Below are 14808 nucleotides of genomic sequence, written 5' to 3'. Positions count from 1 at the left end.
GTTTAAAAAAAAAAAAATAGGTCCCCGGAAGGCTGCAGGGTCTGCCAAATACAAGCAAAGTAAAACAGTTTGAAAATGTGTTGTTCTTTATCATGTTTGTTTATTCAATCATGAACACTATTATTTCTTTATGGGTTTCTTTATTTCAGGTGTACAAAACAAATGAAGATCACTCTGTTCGGATTAAAATGTCTTCCCCAAAAACTACATAGTGCACCTTTAAGAGAAAATGTGTGCATTAAGACTATATGCACAACTACAAAGACAGCACTTATATTTTGGGGGACAGCCACCTTGTCAAGAGCGGCCCATAAAATAAGGTATAAGTGATGCCTTCAAGCTCCTATGGTCTTTAGTAGTGCATACAGTCCCAACAAAGACATTTTCATTTTTTAAATTACCAAAAGTAATTACCTCACTGTGAACATGGTGTCTTTGGGCAAAACTTTCCATCAGCATGACAGTCAGTAGCTGATTACTGTATTTCTATCTTTAGGTAAAAACTTATCCTTGAAGGCCTTTTTATATTTCAGCTCATGTTGTGCTTAAAATTGTACCTTTGGCTGGATACATTTCTGGTTAATACACTCACAATGAGTTCAAAAGGGGCGCACTGGACATTTTCACCCCTGGGGCTCTTAGTGGGCTATTCTAATCCGGGTTCCCAGGTAGTTTATATCGTAAATATGTTTTGAGTCAGATGCAATTTGAAAAACATTATAACAGAGTTAAAATTATGAATACAAGATAAATGTCAGACATCAACTTAGCAAGTTGTTAGTTATGGTCAATTTAATGATTATTCAACATGCCAATTGATAACTATATTCAGTATGATTAATTACATTGTCTTTAAATGACAAAAAAAATGTTTGATTCCATACAACAATGCCAGCTGGTAGCCTTTGCCGTTTCCTCTCCGTGGATATCATCTAATTGTGAATATTTTAATAAAGGTGTTTTATATTTAGTTCCACAAAGTTACCAATACTGTTTGTTGTGACTCAAATATTGATTAATTTATGATGTTTAATGAGCTGATGTGTTCACTTGGTTACTTATTACTTTTCAGTTCTAACAATTACAAGGTGTGTGTTGGATTAAAGTATTGTTCTGATGAGAAAAGTGAAAACATTTTAATTTAAAAAATCATCATCAAAATCATCACGTTGCTTAATACACTGAGATATATATTTTATTATTATTTGTTTATTCATATATATATACATTCACTTAAATTATCTGAATCTTCAACAGTGCATATGCGCATGCGCGTCGTGGGCTGGACTCGTGCTTGTTTTCCAAGCCTCTAGTCTTCGGGCTTTGTCGTTTACCTCCGTGGCTAGTTGTTGCTCGTCTGAGGTCTGAACGATGATTGACAATAATGGCGACGCGTTTATTCTGAGTTGACTCCAGGGAACCATCACTGGTTGACAAAGGGGGCATCTTGGATGGATTTTCACCGCCACGGACAACAATCACAAGAATAAACAACCCACCTAAGGACTACATTTGCCTCAGCGAGAAGGACTTGCTAGCCAGGAGAGGTTTATCTTGCTAGCATTTCGATAGCTAGCAACTCGTCTCGCTAGCTTGCTAAGTTGAAGAGGTGGCATTCTTGTGTGTGGAGTGGAGGAGAGAGCCAGCCTGCTGAGCACTGAGATCTGGCTAAGATAGCAATGTGGCTACTTAATAGGCTCTTAGGGTAATTGGTTTCTTAAACTCTGAGGCGACACTGAAGAGGCACTTGCTTGCAGTTAACACTAGCTTGTCGGAATAGTTTTTGTGAGAGGCTCCAACAGCCTCCTGAGGTAGCTAACTCAGCTAGCAGGCTAGGCTTTGAGGGTTTGTTCCAGTCCCTTTCCTGTTAGGACTTGCTTGCACTTGGATTTGGAAACTGTCCTCCAGCGCATCGATATCCGGCTAGCAAAGAGTGCTAGCTTGCCAGCTAACTAACTAATTCCTGTGGCATTTGCGAGATCCTTTTCTTAAATGACCACCGGCAGGAATAACCGAGCCATGATGGAAGGAGTAGGAGCGAGAGTCGTCCGCGGACCTGACTGGAAGTGGGGCAAGCAGGATGGTGGAGAGGGTCATGTTGGCACCGTCAGGAGTTTCGAAAGTCCAGAGGAGGTGGTGGTTGTCTGGGATAATGGGACGGCTGCTAACTACCGTTGTTCCGGAGCCTACGACGTGAGGATACTAGACAGTGCTCCAACAGGTAACTTCACATCAGCTGGGTTTGTTTGCCAGCACTTTCAGACTCGGTTAAAACAAGCGTTTTCAAATGCAGCCGAGTTATGCACAGTATAATAGAGGTCCGTGTATTGGCCTTTGTTGTGGGTACAGGGATGGGCTTGATTTGTCAACAAGTAATAACGCTAAGTCTCTACCGCTTAGGTTGATGGTAATACAGGTTAATAAAGTGAAACTAGGATGCAGCACGTTAGTTAATTCCGTGTGTTGAAGGCAGACAGCGTCCGCCTGACTTTGTATAAAAAAAGATGAGTATTTGAATACATCCTGTCTGTACAGATGTATGTCACAGTCAGCTCTGTTCACAAGCTATCCAAATAAGATGTGGGAGATGTACGTTCAGAGTCAAGAATATGTCAGCACAGCGTGTGACTCTAACTTGCACATTGAGAGAAGCAAGAAATCTCGTTCATTATCTAGTATGCCAGTAGGATGAGTTTGTTTAGCTTGATCTCTCTGTACTTGTCATAGCAATACATGCTGATCCAATTCTTTTTTTTTTTTTGCAAGAATCCCACTGACAGGCTCCTTTCAGTTCTGCATCCATCTGAGGATGCCTCAGTGGGATGAGGAGCAGTCAAGTTTTCTGTAATTGTTTTTGTGAAAAGAAAGTAATTAGAGGCCATAGAGCCCCAATTAGTCAATCTGTTTTTATATTAAAGTGTAGGATAAGTAAAACCATTAAAAAAGGTATGGATATTATCAACAACTCAACAAGGTTCCAAGTGAATAAACTGATGACAGACTATGACATAAATATATGGAGTTCTGCTTGCATGTAGAATTAGTGGTTTTTCTCTCATATAGTTTTCATATTGTTGTGGCAAAATGCTGAAAAGTTATCCCAGTAGTCTTAAGATGTACATATGGTATCACACAGTACTATCACAATTTATTAATTTTGACTCATTTTGCCCCCCCCCCCCCCCCCTTCAGGCATCAAGCATGATGGAACCATGTGTGACACCTGCCGTCAACAGCCCATCATTGGTATTCGCTGGAAATGTGCTGAGTGCACCAATTACGACCTCTGCACAACCTGTTACCATGGAGACAAGCATCACCTGAGACACCGGTTCTACAGGATCACCACCCCGGGCAGTGAAAGGTTAGTTAACCCAGCAACAACATTTACTATGATGAAGCCTCACCATAGACCCATCAACAATGAAATGGACACAAGGTAGCCAGGTAATCCCGGCGCATCATTGTGATTGGTTGGTCTGGCCTTTTACTCCCTTAGTTTGGCTTTATGTGTGTGTGACATTTGAGAAGTCTGTTGTGCACCCTGCCTCAGGATCTATCTCTGTGCTCCCAGCCCTCAGTTGCCAGGCAACAACTCAGCCTCGTTTTAAGAATTACTTTATTGCAGTGCCTCCCATTTATATATTTCATTTGAGCAGATTTCCCTGATTTCTTTGAATGTTTTTAAATTTATGTCATCAGAATGCTGCATGCTCATAAAACATAAAGTGCATATTGATTATATGGTCTACTTTGCAGCTAAGAATTTAGTGCTTTGACTGCAGAAAAAAATTGCAATCACATTTGTTGAACAGAAATGATGAAAACTTTTATTACAATGCAAGGCAGCTTTTTGTTGAATATAACATACTTATAAGTGCATAATAACTGTCCCAGAAGTTACTAAACATAATGTTATAGTACCAAAGTGTTACACAAGACTTGTACACCCGAGTGTTTTCACTTCATTCACTCTCAACATAGTGTTACAGCAATCCCCTGTGCCAAATGTTGCTTTATTATTTATACCTATTTGCCTGCAGTCATTGTTTCACTCAGATGGCATTATCACAGTGGGAGCCCAATTGTTTTCTCTTTTGCTCTTTATTTGTTGTCGTCGATGTTTAAAACTACCACACACCACAGCACTTACTGTATGTTTCTTTTTATAATTAACGCATTTTAGTGTGCAAGGGTTTTTGCTGTAAGATGTGGGTTTACTGTGAAGCCTCCTCCAGTATTAGCATTGTCAGCAAGACTTACTAGCATTAATTAAGTTGATTAGAAGTTTATTTGAAAACAGATTAGAGTGCCGCAGGAAAGAGTCCTAAAACCCAGAAATAAGTTGGCACCTTTCGCACTTCTGATACCCTCATCTTGAACACAATTGTTTTTTTAATTAGGATTTTGTTTGGATGCCTAAAATAAGGTCTGTGGAGATTTTTTCATGTTTTGTTCTACAACAAAAAATAGGTCAGTAAAAATCTACTTGTGAATTTTAAAGCATTTACATATCTTTTAAAATGGTGGATGCTAACAAGTGGTTAAATGAGACCAAAGCCGCTGGGACATTGGATGTCATCATGCCAATCAAGGAGGCTCATCTACTTACCTGTCCATCTTAACCTGTTGACTTCAGTTGCAAACTATTCTAACTCTTACTTTACAACAGTAGATTGATTAATTTAAGGTAATATGTGTATAGTATAGTGTACTAGTTGGAAGCATTTTGTGTTGACATTGAAGTCATGTGACCGCAATGTACTGTATTTCATTTATAGCCTAAGGTAAGCTTTGTACTTTTTTTCATGGGAACCAGTGTGATGCCAACTTCAGTGTTAGCCTTAAAGAATGGATCATTCCTGCAGCACTCTATAGAGCTGCACAATTGATTGTAATATTATCGAGATTGCAGCGTAGTTAAATGCAACATCCAAATTGCAGAAGTTGCCATTTTAAAGGTATCATTAAGTGCTACAGAGATATACTGGCCTGTATATCTCCAGATGTTTGTTCGGGGCAGACCCATGAAATGTCAACTCAACATCATTTTGACATTGTTTCAGGAATAATTTAAAGTTGTGGTGCAAAACTCATCATTCCCACTAATCATGAATTCTATTGCAATCTCTGTATCTCTCAAAATAATTGCAGTATTAATTTGTGTCATATTGTGCAGCCCTAAAACTGTTTGTTTTTTGTTGGAGGTTGTCGCAGAAGCCTTTGCAGTTTGGGCGAACTTCAAACTAGGGCATGATCAGTGATTCAGTGATTATCTAATATAAGGGATTCGTACACTATACCAATAATCCTACATGAGGTTCTGTGTGTGTGAGTAACAGTGGGTGTATGTGATGTATCAGGTCTCCACAGGTTTTATGGCAAAAAAATACCAAAAGTTGCGAGTGGAAACAATGTTTCAGGTGTGGTGTGTGGAAAGCAAAAACATTGCTACCAATTAATTCATGTAGGGACAAGATTAAATCAAGATGTTGAAGGCAGCTTTACCCTGAGCACGCAGAGATGCTCTACATGGAGATTAGGGTAGCTCATGTATTGTAGGCAAACACGCCATCAAATAAATCCCTGATTTGCTACAAAACTTTGAATGCATCATTTGGACTCATTTAGCAAATATGCACACCCACTAAATTCCACAAGTTGCATTTGATTGTGTTATCACATAGACTGTCAGTACTGTGATGATGCTCCATCCATTTCAGGCCTATTTCAGCCAAACACTATAGTTTAGTAACTGAACACATGGCCCAACAGCTGGCAGCCTTTTCAACTGAGTACGACTTTATTCCCCCAAGACAGACATTGCATAATGCACAATGGGTGCTGGAGGTCTCCCCAGCCCACACTGCTCCGACAGCGTGGTGGGGTGTTTTGTTACACCACATTAGACTTTGTCGCTAACTGCTGAAGAGGGAGTGGTTAGAGGCCTCAAGCTGTTTGCATTGGTTAGACCTGCACTGTCCAGCTGCCATGTCTACCACTGAAGCTCACATTGTTGTTTGATGGTTAGAGCTCAGCTGGGTGTTTTATTTGCTATTTCCTTTTCATTAGTTAGGCCTGTAGCTACGATGGAGATTAGACTGCAGCTTACAGCTTTCTAGTGATATCCTAATGTAAAATAATAAAATGAATTTGCCTTCCTTACCACTGGTTTTTCATTTGCATTCCCAATGGCATGATTCTTGGGTGTGGATGAAAAGGAAAGGAATTGTCACTAAGGTGTGAATGCTGAGCTACTGCAGAATTGACACCTGCCAGTCAGTTAAACACAACGTGTTTCTTGAATTTAACTTAAATAAAAGTGGCATTCCTAAATGCAGTAAAAATACTTATTTTGACTTTTATAAAACCTCATCGCCATGCATCGACCAGTGTGAGATGGTCAGTAACGTTGTGTTGCTCAAAACTCTGTCAAATGTTTCTGGCTTGATTTGTGTTGCTGTTGTTAAACATCAGTGGCCCAAAGCTGAGTCAGTTATAATGATTGTCAGGGGCTGCATGGTTGGTACAGCAGATTAGATCCTGTTAAGGCCCAATGCCCACAGTGAGATTTTTCATCTGAAGCCATGTCCCATTTGCTGAAAGTAATTTACACCATGACTGCAGAAAAGTCATGCAGCAAAGGGCAGTTAAGGATACTGGGTAGCAGGAGGGAAGTGCTGGCATCCCCTCTGCAATGCATATTCGCTAGTAACTGAAAGCACATTGAATTAATCCACCTAAAAAGAGCTCATGTAAACACCTGCTTTTGTATACTCCGACAGTGTCACTCAAGTGATTAAAGCTGAGCCCAACTAAAGATTTTTATTTTTATTTTCTTATCTCTGCAGAGTACTTCTGGAGTCACGTCGCAAGTCAAAGAAAATCACAGCCAGAGGGATCTTCACTGGAGGCCGAGTGGTGAGAGGAGTTGACTGGCAGTGGGAAGACCAAGACGGAGGCAACGGAAGGAGAGGAAAGGTAGGACACCAGCCAGGTTATCTGTGCAGAGTCCAGTAAGTGTAGCAGTCAGTCACCCACTTCTGGCCTAACTTTGTATTGTACAGAGAAAAGCATGTGACCTTTACAGTCCTCCACGCCTTTTCTTCGTTTTATCCCAAATAATCTTCTACATCACCCAAGCGTTTGTCTGAGTTCCAGCCACTCAGATTTATTTGCAGTGGACAAGGCAGAAGACAAATTTGTATTATGTTTAAAGTAAAAGGTGCTCGATGGTTAAAAAAGAAGGCCAAGGAAAAATAGTTGTCTTTTTTCACAAGTGATTATTGTGAAAAAGTAACTATTTTGTCCATCGACCACATGGTTGGTGAATGTTGAACATTATATTGGTTTTGTGGCTGGTCAGTGAAGCAAATCGACCAGACACTTACATACTTTACCAGCATTTTGCCGTGTTTTTGTGCCTTGCAAGTGAGGTTTAAATGTATAGATATGTTTCCATTTTTTGCTCAATGAACATAAAAGACACAGTTGCAAAATCATTTTTTATTTAAAAGCTGCAAGATTAAGTGAATATTAAGTCCCTGGAAGGAAAACCATTCAAACGACATGTGTGCAGCTGAAGTGGGCACGGCATTGATTTGAAATGTGCTGGTGCCTCTGCCGAAACAGGAAAAGCACTAGCTGAGCGAACATGTTTGTAGCATGAAAAAAACTAAGAAGCAAATAAGGCAAACCCACAAGAGATACAGTCCAGTGGTGTTGAGTTGGGTGTGAAGCAGTTGACACTGTGGCCCTGAAATAATTGGGACAATTAAGTAATACATTTTTAAGTTCAGAAAAATTATATCCCTTATTTGCAATCCATTATAATGCATACTACAGTAAGCAAAATCATTATCTTGTCTCATATCATCATGTCAATATATTGATGTCAGCCACCTGTAGCTGGAATGGAGAGTTTCCTACACCAAAAATGAAAGGTGCTCTGTTGAACATCTGTGTTGTACTGGAAGCCGGACGTTAGTTTATGTTAGCAGACATTTCTATACTAACGTTGGCGAGGATGTGCATCAGTTCACATCCTTTTGGCCCTTCACAAAGAAATCCAAAGTCCAGCAGCATTAAACAACTTAAACAAATCGTCAGCAGGCTTGTATGGGCAACTGAGAGAGACAGGAAAGGTCTCATTTTTCACATAGCATTACAATCCGCTCACATATAGTCAGTAAAAACTTGACTTGAATGTATTACCTATGTCATATGTAAATTGCCACAAATTGTAACATAGGGCCCATTTAAAAAGAAAAATAGAAATGAAAAACATGGTGATTTTAGAAAGAAAAGATTCTGCATGATCTTTAACATACATTAGCACTTTTGTTAAAATTCAGCAGCCAGCACTCCTTATTTAGTGGAAAATATCTGCTGATCCTTTGTAAACTTATGTGCACAAGAGGTAGAGCAGCTTCAAATAATGTATAAAGTTTTTTGTAGATTTGTATTTAATCCAGTAGAATATGTCACAGAAAAAACCTTTACTCCTTGGTTTCATTCTGCTGATTCTTAGATATCTTTACTGAGGCTATAAACACACTTCTTTGCTGCAGGTTATTCCAGCCTTAAATACATCATTAGAAAGTAATACAATGTCTGATGAGGTTGCATTTGTTTAGCACACTCTATTTAGATTTATGCTGTAAATGTGCTGTAAAGTGCTTGTATTTTGACTCTGGTCCAGACCCCAGAGTATTCAATTTAAGAGTCCCTCCAGGCAATTTAAGACTTCATTTTGCTGTGTTATTTAATGGCATATCTCATTACTGTTTTATGATGCTGTAAGCAATATGTTCTCCAGAAAACTGCTATTGCATGTCCTGCAGCTTAGATGTTCCATTAGTTTAGCATGAATATTACCTCCGAAGGCCCATTAATCAATTACCTCTGTAAGGGGCCTGAAAATAATTTAACGATTTGATTCCTGTATTTACTTTAGGCAAAGCTTTTAATTAAAGAATTCATTTACTCCATTGCAGCTCTTCTCTTGACACTTTCCCAATGTGATGAAAATGCTGCGCCACTGTGATGAAGAAGGAATTGTCTCATGTGACAATCCCAACATTATCCTCCAAATTTGAATTGATTTTGCAGGCCCCTTCAGACCTCATTTCATACTTATGCTTATGATTTTCTTTGGCTCACGGCGCCCTGCAAACATCACAAAGGCTGTGAGCGGTTTCTCACTACTAAAGTTGAGTAGAGCATCAGTCATGTAATAAAATGAGTACTAACTGAAGAAAAGCATGTATAAAAATGTTGTGGCAGATGTTATGCTTTTGATGGTTTTGATCAACTTTTGATGCTTTATCAGTGGGTGAGGCAGGCAAAAGATGGACTGTCTGACTTGCAGTGTTTCCTAATATTTTTTTAACGTGCATGCACAAGTTGAGAGGCTCAAAGGAGCAAAGGTAAAAGCCATGTATTTATTAACACATTAATGGTGTAATACACTGTAAAAGGACTGATGAGAGTAAGGACAGAAGCTTCTCTCCTTTAGCTTTCCTTCCATGTGACTTGCAGTTTATTTAAATAGATAGATTTCGTTTTTAATGGGAGGCTGGAACTGTTGGGGCCAAAAACTTTGACTGACTGTTCGTATATTCCGAACACAGTGTGGAGATATCCAGTAAATAAGGATGGCTGAGAACATAAAATGCTTTTCTGGCTGACCTGAGCATACCGAGTAACAATAACCACAATTTGGATGCAGCACTTAAGGTTATTTTCCGTTAATGCTAATTGATGGAAACATACACAGATATCGATGTTGAGGACTTTTCTGAATTCATCAAAGATGATGCAGTTAATCATTTGTGGATACCCAGTCTCAGATTTTCATCAATTACTTGTTAGCGAAATAGCAGCTGCATCAAGTTATTTTTCAATAGGGGAAAACAGCCTTCTGAAAACAAACCTTAGTTTTGGATAGAATGTTTTGTGTCAAAAGTTTGTTGCCTGAATGAGCAGTGTTTCCCACAGGCTCTGTCTGTGGTCTGGCTGAACTAGGCCAGGCCCATTGCCTCTGTCCTGTGTCATGTTTTTCTTTGCAGAGAAACCCAGTAAAAGTTTAATTAAAACATTCTTGGAGATTTCACAACTATTACCATCTTGCCCAAAACAATTAAGTAGTTTAGTATTGACTGTAAAATTGCAATGCAGGGAGAATTAAAACAAAATCTAATTGTGACTCCAAAAATCAAAGCCTAATCAGATTTGTCCTTGATGAGTCCCACTCCTAATATCTCAGTGGTCGGGCGAATTAAATTTTCCCTCAGGTCGAAACACAGTGAACGTGCAACAAACAGAGCATCTGACACTGCTGTGTATAGATTTATTACATCAGCTTTCCAACTACTCTGCTTTCCTTTGTCAGATGCGCAGTATATCAACATGTAGGAAAAAAGAAGTACATAAAACTAAAACTGGATCTCTGAGAGCAACAAACAGAGCATCTGACACTGCTGTGTATAGATTTATTACATCAGCTTTCCAACTACTCTGCTTTCCTTTGTCAGATGCGCAGTATATCAACATGTAGGAAAAAAGAAGTACATAAAACTAAAACTGGATCTCTGAGAGCGCTGATTGGTATCCTGTACATGGCAAGAGGTTATTTTTTCCCTCAAGTTGAGAAGCTCAAGTTCAACGTGTTGTGTTAGCAGACATTTCCCTGTCTTTCACCCTAGACACTGCAAAGTAACTTGACTCCAGGGTTTCTATTCTGTAGTCCAACCTTCACTCTGACCTTCAATTTGAAAAGATAATTTCCCTACATTTTCCCTTATTTTCTATCATTATGAGGGGAAAAAGATGAAAATCACCTGCTTAAAACCTTCCACTAAAATAGTATCCCCTTATGGTCGATATAATATTTTCACATACACTATGCCAAAACCTTTTTTTTGATATCCAGCCAGTTGAAACTGTTTTTTCCACAAAAAAGTCTGATTCAAGCTCAAAACAATCTGCTTTCAATGTGTCTTTTTCTGTCTTACTCATCTCATCTCATCCCGCCCTCCACAGGTAACAGAGATCCAGGACTGGAGTGCAGCCAGCCCTCACAGCGCTGCCTACGTACTGTGGGACAATGGGGCCAAGAACCTGTACAGAGTTGGCTTTGAGGGAATGGTGAGCAAACTTCCAGCCTGACCCTCACGCTCAGTCACTCACTCACACACACTGAGTCTCACAAAAGATCAGCTGTCAGGTGGCTTTTGTGTTTGACCGCAGGGCTGAGGTTCTTTCTTTTGCTGCCAGGCCTTTGTGAGAGCCACACAGCCAGCATGAGTAAGGCGCCATTGTAGAGGCAGCTGGAAGGGGAAGGTATCTGCATGATAAAGGCAAGCTGTTCCCCTTGCTTTTTAGGGGCAGGGAGTGAACATGGAGGTCAACTTTAGAGGAGGGGGACATCCTCCTGGGGTTGTTGCAGGAGCAGCTACACACGCGTCTCAGATGAAAAGCATCTTCCTTATTGGTGGAGACTGCCCTTGACTTTTTTCAAAAGAGGCCAGTCGGGTTTCTTGGTTTCAGAACAGATTTGTCCTTTGTTATTCTAATAGGCCAATAGGATGGTAGATAGCATCTGCTTCTGGCTTTAGTAAACATGGATTAGACCCCCCATCTCGGCAGTTTCATTTTGGCTTTTTTTTTTTCTAAGGCTTTGAGCAAATCCTGCAGATACATAGTAACAGTGTATGTTCCAAATGCAGCATTTGAGGCCAACACCTTTTCCTGTTCCATAATGTCTGCTTTGTGCGCAAAGCATCATAGGATAAGGAGTGTCCAGCTGCCTGGATACAGCAGGAAACCCTCAAGTTATTAATTTGTTGGGGCTTGTCGTATTCAGGACTTTAGTGTTTCATCAGTTCAGAGGAATGTTTGCTCTGCCTTACAATCATCTCTGCCCTCTAACTCTGCCACAGTGGCTGCGCATCTGAGTCATCACAATGATATGATGTAGTCTCTCTATATAGAGGTGTAGTGTCTCATTGTCCTGCATTACCCTAAGGGCATGGATATTGTTAGTTATCCAGACAAACTACACTTACACAACAGCTTGAAGTGTGTAAATTCTCAAATTCATTATTCATGATCATCATGCCTCTCTGCTAATGGAATTACCCTGGCTAATTATCTCACCCCTTCCCTCTTTGTTCTCTTAGTCGGATTTGAAATGTGTCCAGGATGCCAAAGGAGGTTCTTTTTACAGAGACCACTGCCCCGTTTTAGGTAAGTAAGCCACTGATCTGTGTCCACCGTCATTATTGCACCACTTCTCTCACCTATCGTTCTGGTGCAGTGAATTCAAGGGCATTAGGGGAGTTTCACTTGTAGTTAGTCCTGTTTGGTCACTAGATGGCAGCACTGCATAGTAGCCCCGCTGCCAAAAGCAGGTACAGGCTCAGGTCATGCAGTTACAATAATCCAAGACAACAGGAATGAATCGTCCTCTGCATTCAACACTGCAGCAGAAGTCCTTCATTTGGTTTGATAGTGTCATTATTCATATAAAGAAAATCTTTTGATGTAGTAATGCTTTTTTCTGTTTTTTTCTAATCAGTTTGCTTCAGCATGTGTACTTAAAACCTTCTGGAGTACAGATTTGTCTTGGAAATTTTAATTGTCGATGTTCAAATTCCCACCATTTTTATACACTTTTAATAGTGCAATTTTGATATTAATAGACCTAACTTACCAATATCTCCCAGGTGAGCAGAATGGCAACAGAAATCCTGGCGGTCTCCAAATTGGAGACCTGGTCAACATCGACTTAGACCTAGAGATTGTTCAGTCCCTCCAACATGGCCACGGCGGGTGGACTGACGGCATGTTTGAGACGCTCACCACCACTGGCACAGTATGTGGCATCGATGAAGATCATGATATTGTCGTTCAGTACCCCAGTGGGAACAGGTACGTGCCTCGATGGACTGGTTCAGATTTATTGGCTGCCAATGAGTAGAATCAATGAACTGTATCGTCTCATCAGCATAGTTTGCCAAGTAATACGTTTTATATAATGCTCTTCAGTTCAAACTCAGTCAACAGCTGCCAAATACACTCTTCAGTATGTTCTTGCTAGATAGAATTTTGGTTTATAACAGGCTGAGAAAAGACTCAATAAAAATAAGTGGTCAATTTGTAGTAAAATATGGAATAAAAAAGTGAATCTTTGCTGAATTTTAGTCTGCTTCTAGAATTCATAAAATGTAAGCTCATCACTCTGTTTGACTTTGATCTTAGGTGCCTTTAGATATTCCATGTCACTGCTCATAATCAATACTTGGTTCAGCAACATACTTTATGTGAGCTATTTGAATGCATTAATTTCTGTCTCCACAGATGGACATTCAACCCAGCAGTGCTGACAAAGGCCAACGTTGTGCGCAGTGGTGAAGTAGCCGCTGGGGCAGAGGGAGGCAGCTCCCAGTTCCTTGTGGGAGACCTGGTCCAGATTTGCTATGACATCGACCGCATCAAGCTGCTACAAAGAGGCCACGGGGAGTGGGCTGAGGCGATGCTGCCTGTAAGAATCTGAAAGATTTTCTCGCTCATTTGAGCAAATGTTACCACCCCTCGACCTTACTGTAATGTATATTGGAATATTATGTTAGCATATACATTTACCTATACAATGTTCAGTATCCCTGTTTCATTAGCATGTTGCGTTTTATGATTGATCTTCAAAAAAACGTGGAGCAATTCTAGAAATGGATCTCTGTGGATTTATTTCATTAATATGGGAAGTACAATGTCAAATTAAATTATCCACCTTAGCTATTAAGTTGTCTGAGTGACAAAACATCTTGAAATCTAAACTACACTTAAGTGGATAGTTTCATCAAACCTGAGGAGAAAAATCTGCATTATGATAGGTACTTAGAGGAAAATCTGAGAAAGTCATTGCTGTTGGCACCAGGCATTTTAACTTAAAAAAAAAAAAAAGTCATCAGTTCTGACATGGATTTCATCACAGGCACAATTTGTATGCAAGAACCGTCGTTAAATTAGTCTCAATTCATCTAACTGTGTGTAATTTTCTGCTGTACACGTAGCAGTGCCAGTCCCTAATTTTCTTTAAAGAAGTGTTGCAGTTTAATAACATCCAGAGACACGGTTGCTCCCCTTAAATAAGTCTTACGCTATGTCACTGACATTTTTTTATTTATCTTTTTTTTCAGTCGCAACACAGCTTTATTCTTCGCTTATTATGTAGTTTATTCATTGGTGCCCAGCATGCCTTAGGTTATGTAACGCCAGTCTACTCCAATATGCCACTTGTCCCTGCCAAACTGGCCCCCCTCAGCAGCTAATGAGCCTTAAAACCCTGAGATGGGTTGTAGCTTTGATCACTAACCACGGATGTTTGCCGCCCGCTGCTGCTTCTACTGCTGCAGTCCCCATTATTGATGGCATCCTCTAGGACAGCCTGGACCCGACTCGACAGACTCAAAGTGCCTCTTTCTCATATATAGCCAGAGCCGAGATGATATGATTCAAAATTGAAAAGCATTTTGCTCTGTCCTCTCTGTATTGCCTGTATAGATGAAGAATAGTCTAGCCAGTAGACGGTTCTTTTTCTTTTATATCCATCTTCTTTCTCAAGTACATGTCCTCTGAATAATGAGAACACAGCATAAATCTGTAATATAGTTTTTATTTTGCCACAAGCTTTGTTTCTGCTCCATGTTGGACAATTGCTGTGTTGAGCTGGTATTATTTCCTCTTTATCATCTCCTCCACCATCTCATTTTTTGCTCTTTCTAACAATCTCTCTCCATCTTTCCT

General features: G+C 39.9%; 1 protein-coding gene across 6 annotated transcripts in view; it reads left to right on the top strand.

The window, feature by feature from the left end:
* Positions 1 to 1296: 1296 nt before the first annotated feature.
* The window catches only part of mib1 (MIB E3 ubiquitin protein ligase 1), a 57140-nt gene continuing 43628 nt past the window's right edge, over positions 1297 to 14808 (top strand). For all 6 annotated transcript variants that reach the window (XM_030402580.1, XM_030402578.1, XM_030402577.1 and 3 more), the window contains exons 1-7: positions 1297 to 2221; positions 3193 to 3364; positions 6852 to 6981; positions 11044 to 11148; positions 12183 to 12249; positions 12729 to 12933; positions 13363 to 13546. In XM_030402580.1, the coding sequence (XP_030258440.1) occupies positions 1993 to 2221; positions 3193 to 3364; positions 6852 to 6981; positions 11044 to 11148; positions 12183 to 12249; positions 12729 to 12933; positions 13363 to 13546 (1092 nt within the window). In that variant the 5' untranslated portion in view covers positions 1297 to 1992. The remainder of the gene's footprint in view (positions 2222 to 3192; positions 3365 to 6851; positions 6982 to 11043; positions 11149 to 12182; positions 12250 to 12728; positions 12934 to 13362; positions 13547 to 14808) is intronic.

Source organism: Sparus aurata, chromosome 21 (assembly GCF_900880675.1).
Source record: "Sparus aurata chromosome 21, fSpaAur1.1, whole genome shotgun sequence".
In the NCBI taxonomy this organism is placed as follows: Eukaryota; Metazoa; Chordata; class Actinopteri; order Spariformes; family Sparidae; genus Sparus; species Sparus aurata.
Note: the sequence above shows the minus strand (reverse complement) of the source record. Positions and strands in the feature narration are given on the sequence as shown.